The sequence below is a fragment of the Lonchura striata genome, chromosome 1, assembly GCF_046129695.1.
Source record: "Lonchura striata isolate bLonStr1 chromosome 1, bLonStr1.mat, whole genome shotgun sequence".
Taxonomy (NCBI): domain Eukaryota; kingdom Metazoa; phylum Chordata; class Aves; order Passeriformes; family Estrildidae; genus Lonchura; species Lonchura striata.
Window position 1 is genome coordinate 134219836 of NC_134603.1, and position 18567 is coordinate 134238402.

Sequence of the window (18567 nt, forward strand, 5' to 3'; positions counted from 1 at the left end):
TGGTTTTTAATGGCAGGATAAAACACACTAAGAGCCAAGCTGACAGGCTGTTGCTGAATCTCTTAATGATCTGTTTTATCATCATGGTCTGGGATTTTGTTTTCTTAGGGGAGGAGGTTTGGGGGTGGGGGATGTTTGTTTAACTTCTGTGCATTATTGTGATCACAACACACAGTGGATTAAAAACAGAAATTTAAAACAGAGCATCTCTCAATAGACATGAGCTGAAAATGTTGATGTTTGTTAGCAAGAAACTGTGCTTGTTTCCATAAAATAAAATGGGTGAGAAAATGAAATGGATGAGAAACACCACATAGATAAAAAGCTTTGCAGCTCCCACCTGGCAGAGCTCCTGCTTTTTCTAGCTGCTCTTGAGTAAAGTGGCTTCCTCCAGTCCAGACCCTGAAGATGTTTTTCCTAGCTCTGATGATTCCATAAGGGCCCATGTGTTTAGACTGCATTGTGTTTACTCCCTTCCTTCCCCAGGAACTCATGGAAAGACACTTAGGTTTCTCAATCAGTCTGCTCCATTGAGACACATTTCAAACATCTTTCTAAATCCCAAGGTGTGTTACAGTTTCTCTGCCCTGCATGTAAGAGTCTGGATGAAGGAGAGATGCCTGTCCTGCTGTCTGGTGACATGACCAGTGCTGAAACTCATTAGCAATTTTCCTACTTTCGATACCACACAAGCTGGTACAGAAAATTGTTTTCCAGAAAATTGTAAGGTTTGGAGATTGTTTTGGTGAGAGGAGGACAGCCTACAAAAGCAAGCAAGTCCAGGACTTGAAAATTCAGAAAATCTCAGCTTTTATGTGTGCTGGTTTGAAAACAAAACCAGTGAGACACTCCAAGTCAGACATTAAATTTATTAGGAAAAGTGAAAAAAGAAAATATACATGCAATAATACAAAAGAAAACCATTGACAGAGTCAGAATACAACCTGACACCCTTTTGGTCAGGGTGTTGGTACCATCTAAACTGGAATGCCTACAGTCCTCCTGGAAATACAGAGGAGAAGCCTGAATCTGGTGTCCCGAAACCCCAGATTATATCCTGTTAGGAATGCTTGGCTCCTCCCTCGGGGTGGAGCATCTCACAGTGGGATGTTACAGTTCTTATCAATCATGCAGTGACATTCAATAGCCCATTATCAGCAGATGTCTGCCCTGAGAGAGGATTGGTTGTGAAAGAGATAAGGAAAACTGCCCACTTAACAGAAGACAACTGCCCTACAGATGGCAAATGGAATACATTTTGCCTTTCAATCTGGGACATTGTGTTATCTGAGGAAAACAAGGGTTAGTGATGCAGAAGCAATGTTCCAGCTACTAAGAATATCAAAATTAAGATTTATGCACAAAATTCCAGGTCAAGGATTTTGATGGGATCAGGTCAAGAAATCTTCAATATGCTCAATGTATCTAAATGTACCTCCTTAAGATTTAGTAATAGATGTAAATAATTGTGGGATATTTAATGTAGGAGAGAAGACTTGGTAAAAAAAACTCAAAATGGTGGTGAGGCAAAGTCTTAGAAAATAATTTTGAGAGATATATCCTTTTACTGCAGCCCAAGTTAACAAAACATGAAAAAGAAGATTAAAAAGTGACTGATACCAAAGTCAAGAACTACACACACATTTAAAAAGTGGTACAGCCCAATCCTGAGTTCACTTTATGGATTGTTTTATACTACTCTATGTAATTTGAAATATTATACATAAAGCAAAAGTTGAAATGTTACTGATTGAACCAAATTTCATCAACACCTGCTCACATTACATAGAGTTATTTAGATGACCTCAGGGCTCAGGATTTTTCCAACAATCTTTACATATCCACCTTCTAAAAAGACAAAGGCAATTCATACAGAAAGTGTTTTTACACACAAGTAATGATAAAAGGAGTCACTGATGGAATATAGACCATGTGTTAGAGCTTCTTCTCATCAAAAAAGTGATTCACAAAGATTGGCAATGTCACAGAATACACACTAGCAAGTTCCAGTGATTCCTCAAAAATCTGGGGGAGAAAACATATAAAAATCAGATGATGAGTATGTGATTTTCCCACTTATTGTTTCTGCCTGACCTTCCCTAGAGAGTCAAGGAACAAACCAGTATTTATTTAGAATAGAGAAGTCAGGATTTGACTGAATGAAAAACAACTGCAGGAACAGTAAGTTTTGAGGGGCAGTAAGGAATTTACTACTAATTCCTTCCTGACTACTATTCTTCACTTGAATTCTCAAGTTCCTAGAAGATAAGAAAATACTTGTGTCAGTTTTGAAAAACCAGAAGTTGGTTAAAAATGAAGAGTAATGGTTAAATTATTTCTTCTGTTTCAGACTACAATTCTTCTTTCTTGGCAGAAAATGTAAATGTGTGGGAAATATTAGTTGTTTAACTGCTTTTTCTAATTCTGAGTGATACTTTCTTTGGTCATGAACCTAGGACATACACAGGTCACTAACCTGTGTCACACATAGTTCTAGAAAAGATTTTATCTGCACCTGCCAGATTTCCTAGCCAAAACATCCTTCTCATGTCCAAGCAGCTGTTGCCAGATGCAGACAGACATTGCAGCTACCACAGATCCCTCAAATATACCTCAGGGTTAAAATCTAGCAGTCTGTTCAGTGCTTACTGATCCTTGCCCTTAGTCCATGGAGCTAACAGACTTGGAGATTTCCCAGTGTACTCTCTTTTCCTGACAGAAGCCTCAAACTCCATACAAATAATTTAAATGCATATCACTTCCCCAAACAAAGTACCAGAGCAGACATTAAGTAATGAATACTTTCTCAACTTTTCAAATTTGTTTCCAGTTTTTCACTTAAATACCTAAACACTAGTTGGGCATCTGCAGAGCTACCCGAAATGGGAAAAATTCTACCACAGAATCTGTACAAAGGATATTTTATTCTGATATTTTGCTCTCTTTACTCAGCTTTGCAAAGGAGTGAGCCTGTGTGTTCATTACTGCAGACTACAGCAGCCAGTGCTCACAGTGCCTATCTGAAAGAACACTGAAAAGGTATCTGGAAGGTAAAGAATACCCTTTTTATGGTGCTTTAGTAACTTCTTTTTTGCAAACTATCAGGCTGTTAATCTCAGCTTTTTACATGAAATGCAAAACAGAAAACATTCATCTGTAAGATTCTGTACAAATCTTTTGATTAAGAAACTCCTCTTAAAAATCTGATTCACATTCAGTGGAGAAAGGAAAATCCAACAGCCTGTGATTACTCAATAAAGCAAATGCTAGCCACTCCATTAGCAACTTAAAAACTTTGGCAGATAGAAGAAAATGAAAGCTGAAAACAACCAAGGAACTGAACAGTAAGCAAACATTGCTCAGCATCCAGCCAAGAGACTCCTTAAGCATGAGCTCAAAACATCTGAGGAAAGTATGAATTTAACATATAAAAGACAAAATTCCTTAACAAGAAGGATACAGTTTGCAAAATAGTTCTTAGGAACCCTTTCAGCTTTTAAGGCCCATTTTCTCAGCCTGAGATGGTATTGTTGTGTCTATGTTAGTTTTGATAAGGGAGCCAGCTCTACTCCCATTGAAGTCCATGGAATACTCCCTTTGTCTTCAGAAGGAGCAGAGCTAGACAAAAAGCTACACAAAGATACCATGATAAAACGGTCTGGCAGGTACCATGATCCCACATTATTTTCTTAACATGTCTGAAAAAAGCTGTGTATGGGAGGAGGGGGGAGAAAAATCTATGCTGCAATTTCTACTGATATGCAATACGCCTTTTATATTAAAATACAGACCAGTGAAGCAAATGAATGGTTAGCAATATTAATAGCCAGGGGCTTGTTAAACTGCCTGGGATGAGAAGTTTGCCTGCAATTTTACCACTACAGGATATCTTGGAGAAGACTAAGCATTTTGTAATGCTGATGTTTTATATGTGCATTCCTTAAGTCCCTGGCAGGCAGCAGACCCTGTAGTCTTCATTTCAGATTAAATTTTATACAGTAAGCCTTAATGCTTTATTTATTTTTAAATCCATACTTTCTAAGGGTATGTAGTTTTTCTCAGAAATAAAACTATATGATGCAACTGAAATTGCATTCTGATTTTATGCAGTCCAGCTAAGCATTAAAAATCAGCCCTTTTATAATTCAACTTGCAACAGGAACATGTCTTTTTTACAAAAGCAGCTTGCAGTAAACCCCCAACCCCACTCCATCCAGAAGACAAACCACTGCCCCGTGTTAATAATGAATGCAGCTCATATCTACTGTGCTCTGTTAAATTGCTAAAATTGCCCAGATAAACCATTTGAGAGTATGTCAGGTTAAATTAATACAACATGACCTGATCACTTCCACAGCTGGGAAGAAAGAAGTTGGCATTCTTTAAATCCAGAGCTCAACCTGGAGATTATGCTAAATTTCTTCATTCATAGTCCACACTCCTCCGCACATGTCAGGAGGACAGCATTTGTCCCCTCTAGTGATAAACAAATTATACATGAAATCAATTCCACTTCACAATAATTTTCCCTATTGGGTATTATCTTTCCTCCTCTGCTGCCTCCAGTTAAGCTTGCATCCTGTAACTTGCTAATGAGCTGGGGGCTTTCTGTTCCAGGTGGCACCCCCTGCCTCGAAGTCATGACATTTCCCATTTCGAATGCTGCTGGCATTTTTCGACAGCTCCTGCTAACCAGCCTTTTTGACCTGCACTAAGAGGAACTCATCTGATCGAATGCTCTGACCTGCCAATCACACCAGCAAATGATCTTCACAGTCACTCCCAAGGCAGGAGAGCAAAAAAAGGGAGAGCGAGAGAGGGGGAGCGAGAGAGGCGGCTCGGGAGAGTGATGGAGCAGGCAAGCAGGCAGCCTCTGCAGAGACCTAATGAGACTGCTTTAAGTCTCTGAGACAGCTGAAACCTTGAAAAACTGGTGGGAAAATTAGGACAGAACTGAATGCCTGGTGCTGTTATTACCGCTTTCTTTACACCCCGAGACCATTTTGAAAGCAATACCTCTGAGATGTGCCATTTTCAAAAGAACAGAAGTTAATTTTACCATATAAATAGAAAACAGATATATTTTTCCCTGCCACTATCAATATGCAAACCTCATAATTCTGCTGTGCCAAATGGCGTTCTTTACAGAATTAATTAGGAGCTGGAAGCTTGTTAAATGAGTAGCTTCACCTAGGGATGATGAATATTTTTTTGTTGTTGATGTAAGCCATAAATAGCACTTTTAACCTAATTTAAATGCTGGCAACATTTACACCTCTGTATCTACAAATGTTTGCACACAGATACATAAAACAACAAATACAGTATCTGCAGAGTCTAGATGTCACTTCATGGGCTGAAACCAAGCAGAGTCATGATAATGACTCAGTTGTTTTGATTTTGCTCCTTTTATGATGTGACAGATTACTCAGTGCTGAATCTTTCAAGCACACAAGGACAGATTTAATTGTGTGGATTTTATTTCCCTTCAGACTAAAAGCCAGCTTTAAGATTTTGATACATGTGTAATGCACAGTCTGAACAAGAAAGGTATTAAAAGCAATTGTAAAATAAAAATTTCAGGGAGAAAACTTAAATAAAAAGGCTGTGATTTTACTGTTACAATAAAAAAAGCCAGAAAATACAGTGCACAATTAGACTTTATCTTAACATCAAAAGAGGGTTGCAGAAGTGGCTGTACAGAATTAAAATCTAGGTTACTAATGGCAGAGAACGATCACCAAAAACTACTTCAAAAATATATATGTCCCAAAACAACATTGATAATTTATAACAGACCAAAAATGATGAAAATACTCAATTTTGTTTCCACTTCTTAAAATATCCAAAAATGCTGTTCCAGGGCTATTCTTATACATGAGACATCTTTATTAAATGAGAATTTAGTAATTTAGACTTAACAATTAACACTAGGAAGATGTGGGAAAAACATCCATCCTCAACCCACTTATGGGGCAGAATACATTAATATAATTTAATTTATTAGCTGAGTTGTAAACTACTGCTATATTTTTAGGCAAGAATCTTCCCACAACTAGACGTATTCAGTACACATTTACTTTAATAGGTGCTGCCTTAATACCCAGTTTTACAGTGGTTGGTTTAGTTTGTTTATTTCATGGAGAATCAGGCAATATAACCTACAGGTGAAAAATGGTACCACAAAGCTTGTCCTCCACAGAAAAAAAATCTGGTATATGGAGATAGTAAATTTCAATTTTTGTTTGCAATTTGGCTGAAAGTAAAATGTTCTGTGAACTCTGAATGCTGCAAATGGTGCCTGAGAGGCAATGCCTCTCATTAGCTTTGCTGTCTCTCTGGGTTATGGGCTGTGTGTCAGTGTTGGAAGCCTCTGCTTTGTCTGGAAGCCTCAGTTTCTCCCCTCCAGTGGTTCCACATTCCTCTTAGACAAAGCCTAACTGAGGAGTCACGTGGGGAAATAATCCTAAAGGAGAGGTGACTGTCCATGGGAGAGTAGGGAGAGTGGAGACCCGCTTTTGCCTCCCTCCCAGTCATTGTCATCCAGACATTGTCCTCGCCACATTCAAATGTCATCCCAGACTATCAGCCCACTGCAACTCAAACAGCCTTTCATGCCTAGACACTTCTTAAGCATAAACAGACCACAAAGACTGTCTAGTGGGAATTGCTTGCTATCCTAATATTAATAATGCAATATAGTACACTTATGGCACAGAGGATTCTGCCTTTTGTCTCCTAAATTTATGAGCAAACAAACTGGAAAGACAGATAAACAGCACTGCAACTGAGCACATGAATTCATGCAAATATCATGAATATCTTTCCTACCGCATAAATGACTGTAAAATTACAAACCTCTACACTAAAAATTATTTGAAAATGAATCTTCACAGTGCTGAAGGCAAGTTATCATGCATTAGAAATGAATTGAAAATAGTCTCCATACTATTCCATAGTACAAGGAAATACAGTACTGTCCTTTGAAAAAGTTATCCATAATAGTAGTAATACTTTGTTTTCCTTCTGCCGGCTCTGAAGCTGATTTGGCCATGACACATTACAATTTTAAAAGAATAATATCAATAAATATGTAGCCACTAGTTTCACACTGAATGACGTAGAGTATATCACTGCAGGGAAGAAATCAATATCTCCTAGCAATGGAGGTTTGAAATACTTGTCCTACCAAGTGGAGTATGTAACAATAAAACGTAAAGATTTCCCCTCTCTGTTCTGCTTCCTTTCTTTCCTTCTTCTTTCCTAAAGAGACTCCCATTATTTTAGATATCCTGATCATGCCTACTTGTTTCAGTGTACTTATTTCCAGGCATTGACGCTTTCTTGGGCTTTCAGTCTCCAGTCTGGACAGGCTTTCATCAGAACTGGTGTTCAGCTTCCTTAGTGAGACCATCCTTCCCAATTCACTTTTCATACCTCTGTGCATTATGTTACCAACTCTTTTTTTTTTTTTTATAAAGAAAAATCAAGAGTCTGCGCATTCTACTACTTACAAGGAGTGCAATTAAGTGACTGCATTTCACATGACAAGAGACAAGGTGACCTGTTACAGTACTGACACAGAAACATCATTATACACACTATCTAAGCCTTATGAGCTCCTTGACTAGGCAGTGGGTTTCCTTTACTGGGGCATACCTGGGGACCTGAGGGACAGTTCCTTCATCCTCAGTCCCCACATGTCACTAGGTCAGATGGGCAGTTCATACAAAAACAGCCTTGCACTTGACAGCTATTTGCTCAGTCCATTTCACTCACTGTGCATAGTCCGGAGCATATGGGGGGGATTTTCTTCATGGTTGAATAGAGGGCAAAATTCAGTCTATGATTTTCATTTTATATCAGTAGAAACAAGATAATAGATACCACAAAGAAAATGTAGACCAATGACTGGAGTTTTTCCCTTGTGTGTTATATTTAGGGTATATTCTAGCAGTGTGGTGATCTTATTCTTCAATATTAAGTAAAGCACAGCTGGAACAGTCTCATAAAGCCATTATGTTGTTAACATAAGAAAAGAATGGCACTAAAAGTACTAGAGAGCCAAAACATATCTTGGATTCTACAGTTATCTTTCACAACTTAATGCTAATTTAACATTTTACAAAATTGATGTTACAATTTCAACTCTGCTTAGCACTATCATTACTGGACTCAAACGCAAATTGCTTTCAGCTGCCCACCACAACTGCATCTTATTAGCCTTTTCAGGAAAGCAAATTTATGCAAATCCAGTATTAGTTAAATAATTAAACTGACCCTCAACATTCATGTATAGACACTGTGTGGCACTAAAAGATGCAAGAGAAATGTAAACCTCCCATCTTCAGTGCTTAGGCTTCCATCTTTTCAACTGCAGCAGCACAATGACTGTTTATACACATCTATTTGAATCATCTATTAAAAAAATGCATAAAAAATTAAAATGGTTACTGCTGTGCTTTTATAGCTCTGCTTTTCTCTCCCAATCTGGTTTTCCACTGAATTTTGAGATTTCACACATATAAAGCACTACTGGCTACTTTGAGCTTTTGATTAAATCAACAGTGACAAAATCTGGCTGATATGCAGTATCTCAGTCTAGAATTTCTCTTTTATGCAGACCTTTCTCCACTGTAATTACTACAGTTTTATCCCCTGAAGCTGAAGAGATGAAGACTTAGATGCACAGTATATGGTTTTCTACAGTGTTTTAGCAACACTGGGGTACCCAGAACAGAGTAAATGCAGGGGAGTAGTGAATAAAAATGACTTTTCAATACTGACTACTGGACACACACACACTGCTGGACTACAGCTTCCCTGCGGCTTGACTAGGGCAAGGCAGGCAAAAATTATGTTCCCGCACAGCAGGGCTGAAGAGACACTCTTGAACAATTTACAAATGTAGAACTGAAGATGACAAACGAAAATGAAACTATTTGGATGGGGATGCAACAACAGTCACCTCTCTAGCTAGCAACGAGAAAAAGGTAATTTTCCATAATGATTCTGTGCTGCTGAACACACCCAGTCATAAGCAACCAAATAACCAGCACTTTTTGCCATTACAGTGGTAACTGTCACCTCTGCAGCTTTATTCTGTTTTACACAGCTGAGCTGGCCCGAATGACGCCATCCTCCCTTCCATTGGCTGAGCTGGTGTCAGTTGCTGGCTTCAATGGACACAGAAGAAAGAATTCAGCACCCTGCGACTGACATTCAGGATTGCTCGGATGCATGTGCATGTGCTGAAGCAATACAAATAAAGGCCACTTTTTGTTTTGCTTCAGTGAATTGTCAAAGAGATTTAGAAAGCCAGGGGATCTCATTATGGTAATACAGGTTAAATACTTTAAAAGCATATGGTGTTACCATCCTGAATGAAGCTGTCCCTGCTGGCTCCAGGAACCAGACAATAGGCCAGAAACACATCTCGTGTCTCTGGCCCACCAATGGGAACTGGGGATTATAAATCACCACAAGAAAACATCACGTGCTATCTCATATCAGGTAATGCCTTGTCTTTTCAATTACTATTTGACTCATCCTTTCCAGAGAGGAGCAAGCTTTAGCCATGTATTCCGCTAGCCAAATGAAAACAGAGCTCTAGAGTTTCTTAGGGTCCCTTCTTGTCTCAATAAAACAGATCTATAAAGATGGATATACAGTATAACTCAACAAGACGTGTACAGAGGAGGAATGCTTCCACAGAGATGCTTCCTCCCCATGGAGAAAAAAATATCGATGGAAACCATCAGGCACAAAATAAAAACATTTTGCTTTATCAGAAGACTTTAAAGTTCCATAGATATGGTCGAAAGGCCCCATCTAATTCCATGCTGACAGGTTTTTCTGTGTGTGGTGACGCTCATTACCACATATTTGCTAATTTTCTCTAGTAGAGAGCAGCCTCAGTTGACCTTGCTAACTCTGAATGTCAGGTATTCCCCCATGGGCAATGGAATAAATGTGTTGTCTCTTCTTGGAGCCCAAGACAATGGCACAGTGTGGTCTACAAAGACCCCATTAGTATCCCAAGTCTGACAGATGCTATCTAAGTTTTCAGAAACATGTCCTAGGCTGCTGCTTTTTCAAGTGGTAAGTTGATTTGTGAGTTGTAGACAGGCAGCTGAAGCACTACGGTGTTTTAAAGACAGCAGAAATTCTCAGAGATGCTCCAGTTTCTGAGGGCTTAAGACAAGCTCTAATCAATAATGGAGCCAATTACAAATGTACTGCCTTTAGTCTCTCTCCTTCACCAATCTGCCAGAGACTGCCGCTCCCAAAGTTAGCAGATGATGTCTCAGCCATTCCTCCCCTAATCTTTTTGCCTTCCAAACCCTAAAGAAAAGTGGATTTAATTCAGTGGGTGCACTATCAGGGCAGTAACATCTGGCAAGTGTGTGAGAGAACAGCAAGAGGTGATAACTTCTTATCACAGAAAGATTTGGCACAACAGCTTTATTTGGTCTCTCAAATTTACTTCCTATTTTACCCCCAAAACAGGGAAATGGAGGGAGGGAAGGAGAGAGAGAGGCAGGCAGGCAGGAAGGCAGGAAGGAAGGAAGGAAGGAAGGACATAAGATTAGAATCTTCTTCAGCACCAGGTTTTGGATGTGATTGAAGATGGCTCCTTGTTCGTGTTTCTTTATGGGTTTCTCTAATAAATTCCTTTACAATGTATAAATACATAAAAATATATTAAAAATAAAACTTTTCCTTTACATGCATGTTAGAGGATTTAGTGAGCAACTATCTACAGATTTTTCTCTTTCACAGCTTCCTGAAGGACACTGGAATACCTCAAAACTCCAGCCCTTCCTAACTTCCCTCCTACCTCCATATATGCATAAAGTCAACCCACGAAGTTGAGTGAAACACATTTGTGCCTACCTTGTCCAGGAGACAAGCTATAAATATTTGTTTGCTATGGTTGTTGGGTTTTTTTAAATAATCAGATCTATTTCCTTGCAGTTTTTGCCCCTTCTAATTTTTATTTACCCCATTAGTTGGAATGTTACGTGATCAGGCTTGTTGACATTTTAAAATCTTGTACTGGATTTTAACATCCTCCATATTTCTAACTCTAATTGCCTTGTTTTATCTATTAACTTCATGGCCTTGGAGAGCTACTGCTATCTTTCCTTTTGCTCTTCATGCATCTTTTTGCTTCACAAAATCTTGTGAATGGAGACTTTGGGAGAATATATTGTAATAAATACCCCTTCCCTAATGCTATGCTCCTGCTGACTGCAACTCTAGTCTTCTGCTAGAACAACTGACTCATAACATCCATTTTACTGACTGAACATCCTACTTGCCAGTCACTACTCTTCTGCTTAAAATCACAGCCACCTGCCATTCACCAGATCTTCTTTTCCCATCACCAAAACTGCAGTCTCTTTTCCCAACTCCTTTCATTTCCCACAATGACTCACACCTCTACTTGCTTGGTAGTCTCATCCCTTTAAATGTTTCCACCCATTCTAATAATTCCTCACCCAAATCCATTGCCATGTCAGTTCTCCTGCTTCCCTATGAATTTTAGTTTCATCTCATTAATCCCCAGCTCTCCACATGGTATGAGGATCTGTTTGGTCCTAATACTTTTCCAGCATTACCTGCTGGTCCCCATCGCATGGCACAGGTCAAGTACTTCAGCAGGGAGCTGGTATGTTACTGCAGTGCAAGCACCTAACAGAACGAAGTCCCAAGCCACAGTGGAAAAATGTAATCAGTAGTGTGCACTTCACAACATTTGCTAAGTGCTTTCAGACCTTTCACAATGAACCATGCTATTCTGTATTAAAACTGTGGCTGAGCAGCCATAACACTACAGTGATGTATATAAAGGATACATTTGGTTTTATCTTTCTGTTCACATATAAAAGTTTAAAACAGTAATTTGTACCTGCTCAAATAGATATTCAGTAAGAATGATCCAACGGTTCTTTTATAATATTTTACATGCTCATTTGCAAAAACCTTCTATTGCATATTTTATAACTGAAAAATTTGCATTTATTTGGAAGCAACAGAAAGGAGATTCTGTACATGAGAACTGAGATTCTGCACATAAGCTTCTACACAAAAGGTCTTTAGCACAGATGGGCACATTCTAAATATACTTTAGATGGGTGATATGTCACATTAGAACAGACAAGGTTGAAGAGATGTCTGCAGGGACACAGCCCGAGGAAAAAATAGGGATTAGCTTGTCAATAAGGATGTAAACAGACTGCTCTGAGGCAGCCTCATTTCTGACATTAGAGAATCTTAAATGGTTTGTTGGTGAAGAGCTTGTGCAAAAACTGGGGCAGGCTGTTAGCACCAAAATCTATTAATTCCAGTTTTTCAGTAGTTACTGCTTGTCAGGCAAAGACTCTACAACATTACAGGGTTAAAAAACCCAGTTTTACATAAGCATACAACAATAAACCCAAGTGTAATTCATTAGAGAAAGTTGTATCTGATATTGCAAAAAGCAGACTTAGCTAAATGTAGACATCATGTGCATATCAACTACATTTATAGGAGACCATATCTTCAAATAGGTACATGAACAGCATGTGCATTTATCTCAGCTCCTAGACCTTCTGTAATAAACTGTTAAAATAGACTCAACATGCAAAAGCAACCGTGTCTTTAAAAACAAACAAGAAAAAAACAAGGCCTTGATTTTTTTGAATGAAAAGAATCTACTCTTAAAGTATTTTGTGAAACACTGTGGTATGAAATGATTTAGAGAAGCATAATAAGCAAAGCAGCATTATAAGGAAATACTGCTGACCTGGAAGAGTCTGCCAAGTATTAAATCCCACTGAACAAACACTGGGCTAGTGCATATGGGCAGAAGACAATTAATGTCATGATATAACTCCACCATGTCCTTGCTGTAATTTGGCAAGTAGCCTCTCTATTCACCTGGCCTTCTCAAGTTCTGCTCTGCTCTTAAAATACCAGAAATCATATTACACACTATTTCACCGCTGAATAACAATGGTGGAACAAAACTAATATTAGTTGATCCAGTGATACAGATCATAATCACTAACATGACATCACCTCTTTGTCTTCTGCTACCAAGACTACCAACCTACTAAATAACAGAGTCATAGAATGGTTAGGGCTGTGAGGGACCTTAAATCATAGAATTTCTCCTCCTTGCCCCAGAATTTAGCAACAGAACTTACTAGAGGTATTTTCTCTCTTCCTATTTTACCAGGGGAGAAAAAAGTTTTCAGTCCAAATTAAAGGCTATATTAATATATATTAATATACTAGCACCAACTTCTGCAATATTTTCAACCTGTCAGTGAAAACATTACTCATTCCTGAGTACTTACGCTCTTCATAGGGACTGCAAAACTGCAAAAACAGAGTATCAGCCTGCATATGGACATGAAGTTGAGTTTTGTATTTTGTTTCTCTAAAGATAACTAAAGAGCATTTTCAAAGATATTCTTTCCAATAATTGTGTCTTACCTGCATTATCAGTTGTGAACATAGGTATTCTTCAATGTTTGCTGTTTGATACACCTTTCCCATAACTATTGTTTTTTCCAAAGGCTCTCATGCTTTCTCCAGTCTCTGGCTGTAATCTTACATTCGGTACAGTAAAAATAGAAGACACTGTAAAAAAGAGTGTCAGTTCAGAAACTTTGATTTATTTTTTGCAGTAGAAGCAGTAATTTAAAAATAATTAATATATAGGGCAAACATAACACATTAAATACATATACCACCTATTTAAGCACTGCACAAAATCTGAATGGAAAGAAGCTGAAAGCATTTTGATGGAAATTGTATGGTGCAAACATTCTTAGCTGCATGCATCTTCAAAAAAACCTGTTTCCAGATAGTGTGTTTATTTGTTGTCTACACCACCATACAATGAATAAATTCCACTTTGAAATTTATGCTGAGAAAACTTAGAAATGGGAAGGGAAAACCTGCAGCAAGGTTTTTCAATAATTTGATAACACATATTACATCTTCAGAATCTTTACATCAGTAGAACTGAACTATCTTGACTTTCTTTTTTAAATTACTGAAGACAACTAGGCTTGTTAAAAATATCCCAACAACTCAAAAATCTTTTATGTGAAGCAATCTCCTTTTGCATGTGCTAGAAAAACCTTGATGACTTCATGTCACACCAGGCAACTAGTAATTAGGAGACATGATTATAATAATCACAGCAGTCAAAATGCAAATGGGTAAGAGCTAACATATTCATAATATGGAAACTAATTTTTACTTAGGATGCCTCAATCTGATGAGGAAAAATCAATGACTTTTAATATCTCCTGAAAACAAACCTCCATATAACAATATCCTCATGAGAGCTGCCACTGCGTGATTCCATAAGGAAATGCTAAAGAACTAATCAGGGCCATAAGTTTTCTTTTTTGCACCTACAGTTGGCATACATGTAAGTTTCTGGAACTACTTTTTTCATTTATATGTCTTCAAGAGAGGCCTGGTTATTGCTTTAGGCCCAGACCTTCCCACTGTAGTTTGACATCTCAACTTGTATTTCTTATTCTGCTATCCTTGGTAACACACATTGTTCATGGCGGATATTCTATGCAAATAAATGAATACATCCTCTCAAATATAAAAGTAGAAAAGTGTGAGGAATTATTATTTTTTAATAGAACATAACCAGTACACATATTTAGTAAAAAGGATTAATCTATGGATTACTGCTCAATTTTCAAGATTAATGAAAGCTATGCTGCATCATAAATTGAATTTTATTCCTAGGCAAGGTGTTTTTAGCAGAACTGGATTACTCTTACCTTTTTAATGCACTATTTTCAAAAACTGAAAGTGGCTACCTTTTAGACAGAGCTTATCTGGAAAATGAACTTCCAACCCAACTGAAATTATGCCTTGACTTGAAACGGAACTAAGAAAAGAAGCAAAATGGTGCTTCTCACTAAAACTAACTTTGCACGTGTTTTTAAAATAAACCCCATTAAAAAAATGTACTGTAAAGTATTATACAGAATACATATACAGAATACAAATACCTAGTACTAATGATCAAAACCAGAATAGGAAGTCAAACACTTCATTTTTACTTTTTCAGTGTAGGTAGAGTCACCATACTTTTCTGAAATATTGTGATTCCAAGGAAACAATTTTCGATGGAAAATAATTTTACTGATTTATCCTATTTGCTTTTCTATCCATATATGAGCCTTTCCTTCATTTTAAGTGCTAAATTCCCAAATTTACAATTCAGCATTAGAACCAAATTGGACAAAATATATTTCATGATGAATACTTCTCACTACAGAGATTTGCAAAATCACTGGTGATGTCCAAATTAGAAAGCAGTAATTTTGTTTCTACATAAAGACTCAATATATTTATAAATATATTTAATTAACTATCAATAGTATTTCTTGATGTAAAACAGAGAAATACAATCACAAAAACTGGTAATTTCACTACACAGTAAACATTATCCCAACTCTCCAAAGTATATGACTTCTTTGTTTTGTAAATATGTTTACAAGTATATCCAAGTCATACTAAATAGAAATGATTGTAGTATTTGATACTGGGATTGTCCTTTCTTGCATCTGGATTTATGCTTCATAATGATTATCTACTAGACACAGAAATAGTCTTTCTGCAACTCAAAATTTTACTGGAGGCATTTAGAAGAACCTTGCTTTAAAATATAATGATTTTTCATCTTTATTCTCCCCCCTTCAAAAGGTTTCACTGCTCCTGATGTTTAACGTTATGCAAAGACGTGTTTCTGCCAATGAATATCGCCTTATGGTTATGCTTCTGCAAATAACCTGCTGTGAGCTGATAAAAGGATTAATGCAGCCAAAATTCTTAATCTGTGAAATTACAAATTAAATTCTCATATTAAAAATACCACCCTGAGGTATTTTTTGTGGTTTTAATTCCCCTCTGGTGTTCTGCATACATTGTGCTTGTTAATGACTAGGACAAGACTGTCTCTGTTGGCAGCCTGCTGCAGAGTGATAATGTGTAGGCATTTACTTCACTGATAGAGCTGGATTTAACCACCGACTGATAAACTAAGTGGCAAGTGAGTAATAAGTCCATATTAACAGAAAAGTGCTACTGCAGAATTCAGAATTCAAAATCCTGGCTAGACTAAATCACACAGTCATAAGGATTGAGATGTCACCACTGCAGAGTGATTTTTGTTTTCCATTTGGTGGAAATTGGATAAATGAACTGGCATTCTTGATGTTTCATTAGTCCTGAAGAAAAGAATCTGCTTCAGTTTCTGCAAAGTCAGACTTTCAACAGCAGCTGCCTTAACTTACACTGAACATTTAAATTTTCTGCTTATCAAGTACCACAGTCAGCAAACTGAGTGGTGGGTCACCATGGCAGAGGAGGAAACTGGGAATCTTTCTGCAGAGCCAGAACACAGTCTGTGATAGTGATGGACAGAAATTATTGGTGATATTTTGGTTTTAATTTTCATATTCTACAAATGGGAGAGTGCTATTCAAAGCAGAGCTGGGAGTAGGGTACTTGGACAGCCAAGGTACAGAACCAGCTCAAAATGTGAGTACTACAGCTGTTGATGATGAAAAGATAAAAAGGTTTTGTACTGACACTAGTATAAACACATTGTATTGTGGATAAATATTCAAAGAGAGAGCTTCATTTTTCAAAGCAAACTTTTAAGTCAGCCATAGTTACAGACACATGTTCCATTGTTGCACCTCTGAACTTTCTGCCTTGAGGTACTGGATATAGATATTTTGCTAATGGATGTATGTTTGAAAACAGAAAAGAACATATAATGCTGTAATGCAAGCATGTGTCTCTTCACCATATTGAGTTAAAGCAAAATGCTGACTGTTATTCCCTTGTGAAACCTTTTTATAATAACAGGACCTTCTCTGAATAAAAAATATCATTCATTACACTATTTTTTTTCCCAGAATAAATAGTTTTGTGCTTTTAACACTGAAAAACCATATGCAGACACACAATATAAATGATTTAAAATTACTAAAAAGATAATTGACAGCATACATAATGATAGGAACATTTCTACCAAATCACTGGAATGCATTCCATTTAATAACAGAAGCAAAAGGATGTATGAAAATAGTGAAAGCATTCTTCGTTAAGAATATCATCTGCCATCCTCTTCATACACAGTCTAATTCAGCAAATTAACTGATTGTTTACTTTGTGTATCCCAGACTTCTAAATGCTGAGACCTTTGTTGAAGGTTACTGCTATAACATAGAGATTCTGTGAATCAAACACAGCTGGATTTTTATCCTGTGTGCTGCAGCTAGTTAAGAAGTACTGTATGTTTTAAGTGAAAAGCACTAAATATGTAAATTGCATTTTTCCTTTTGCTTTATGACAATTCAGAGAATTCTACTGGCTCCACACATAATCAAATACAAAGATAGCAGGCTGCAGACTGCAGAGCAGAGATAGCAAAAAAAAAAAAAAAAAAAAAAAAAGAAAGAATCCATTTTGTCCTGTGTCAAGCTAACTATGTAATTTCAATCTACACAATTGCAGTCACGTACTTTGTGTGTGGCTGTGTGTGTCCATGAGGCTGTCTGCATGTGGGGGTTAGCATACACACATTCATGTGTCTGAACTAGAATCTCTGCTTCTAATCCATTTGGAGGTGGATATACTCACTATCAGTTAACTCCCATAGCCGTGGGGGCAGATCACTGAAGTACTCATGGCTCAGAGCTGCCTGTGCTGACAATCTGTTCTTTGGGAAACACTGGAGTAGTTTGGAGGCTAGATCTTCTGCATGGTTCACACAGCTCAGCCTGAAACATAAACAAGAAGGTTTTTCTGCAAAACAGTATCATTATTCTGTTTACTAATTCCATCTCCAGTCAGTACAGTTAAAACACCAAGTCTTAATAGCCAGAAGTGCTACCAGGAAAAGTGTTCCTTAGGTTAGGGAGTTAATCAATTATTTCTGTATTGACAGCTCAAAATTCATACCAATTTTACAACTACAGAGCATATAATACACCATATCATATATGCCCTGCCTAGTATGCTAAAACATCATGAGCAACAGAATCTTGAAAGCAACTGTTTTGACTCATCCATTTACATTTTATTGAGCATACTGAAAAACTGAAAATTTACAGTGATGGAAACAAATGCTTATTACCATCTGAACACATTAAATCCAAGCTTACAATAACAGCAACATTCACTTCACAACTTTGAGAAGTATCAAATTTTAAAATCCAGTGATACTTAACATGCAACGCATTCATCATGTTTCACAAAGACATTTGTCTTTCAGGAGGTACTGACTTCTTACTTGTTCATGTATTCACATGGCAGGGAATTGACTCCTCATTAAGTGTTAATGCAATGCAACCATTAAATTTAAGTGAGTTTTCTTTTCTAAGCTTCCTACGGAAACTGAGAAAACTTACTGTTTCACTGGGAGTTAAATCCTTGGGAATATTATAAGAAGATGTAATCTAAAAAGTAGTAGACTTGGAGAGAATAAAATGGTAATCAGCAAGTTGTGGCCTGGGTCTAGTA

General features: G+C 37.4%; 1 protein-coding gene across 7 annotated transcripts in view; it reads right to left on the bottom strand.

Moving 5' to 3' along the window:
• The window catches only part of CDK14 (cyclin dependent kinase 14), a 472565-nt gene that overhangs the window by 208008 nt on the left and 245990 nt on the right, over positions 1 to 18567 (bottom strand). For all 7 annotated transcript variants that reach the window (XM_077788157.1, XM_077788154.1, XM_077788164.1 and 4 more), the window contains 2 exons: positions 17686 to 17825; positions 13489 to 13635 (listed from right to left, as the gene is read on the bottom strand). In XM_077788157.1, the coding sequence (XP_077644283.1) occupies positions 13520 to 13635; positions 17686 to 17825 (256 nt within the window). In that variant the 3' untranslated portion in view covers positions 13489 to 13519. The remainder of the gene's footprint in view (positions 1 to 13488; positions 13636 to 17685; positions 17826 to 18567) is intronic.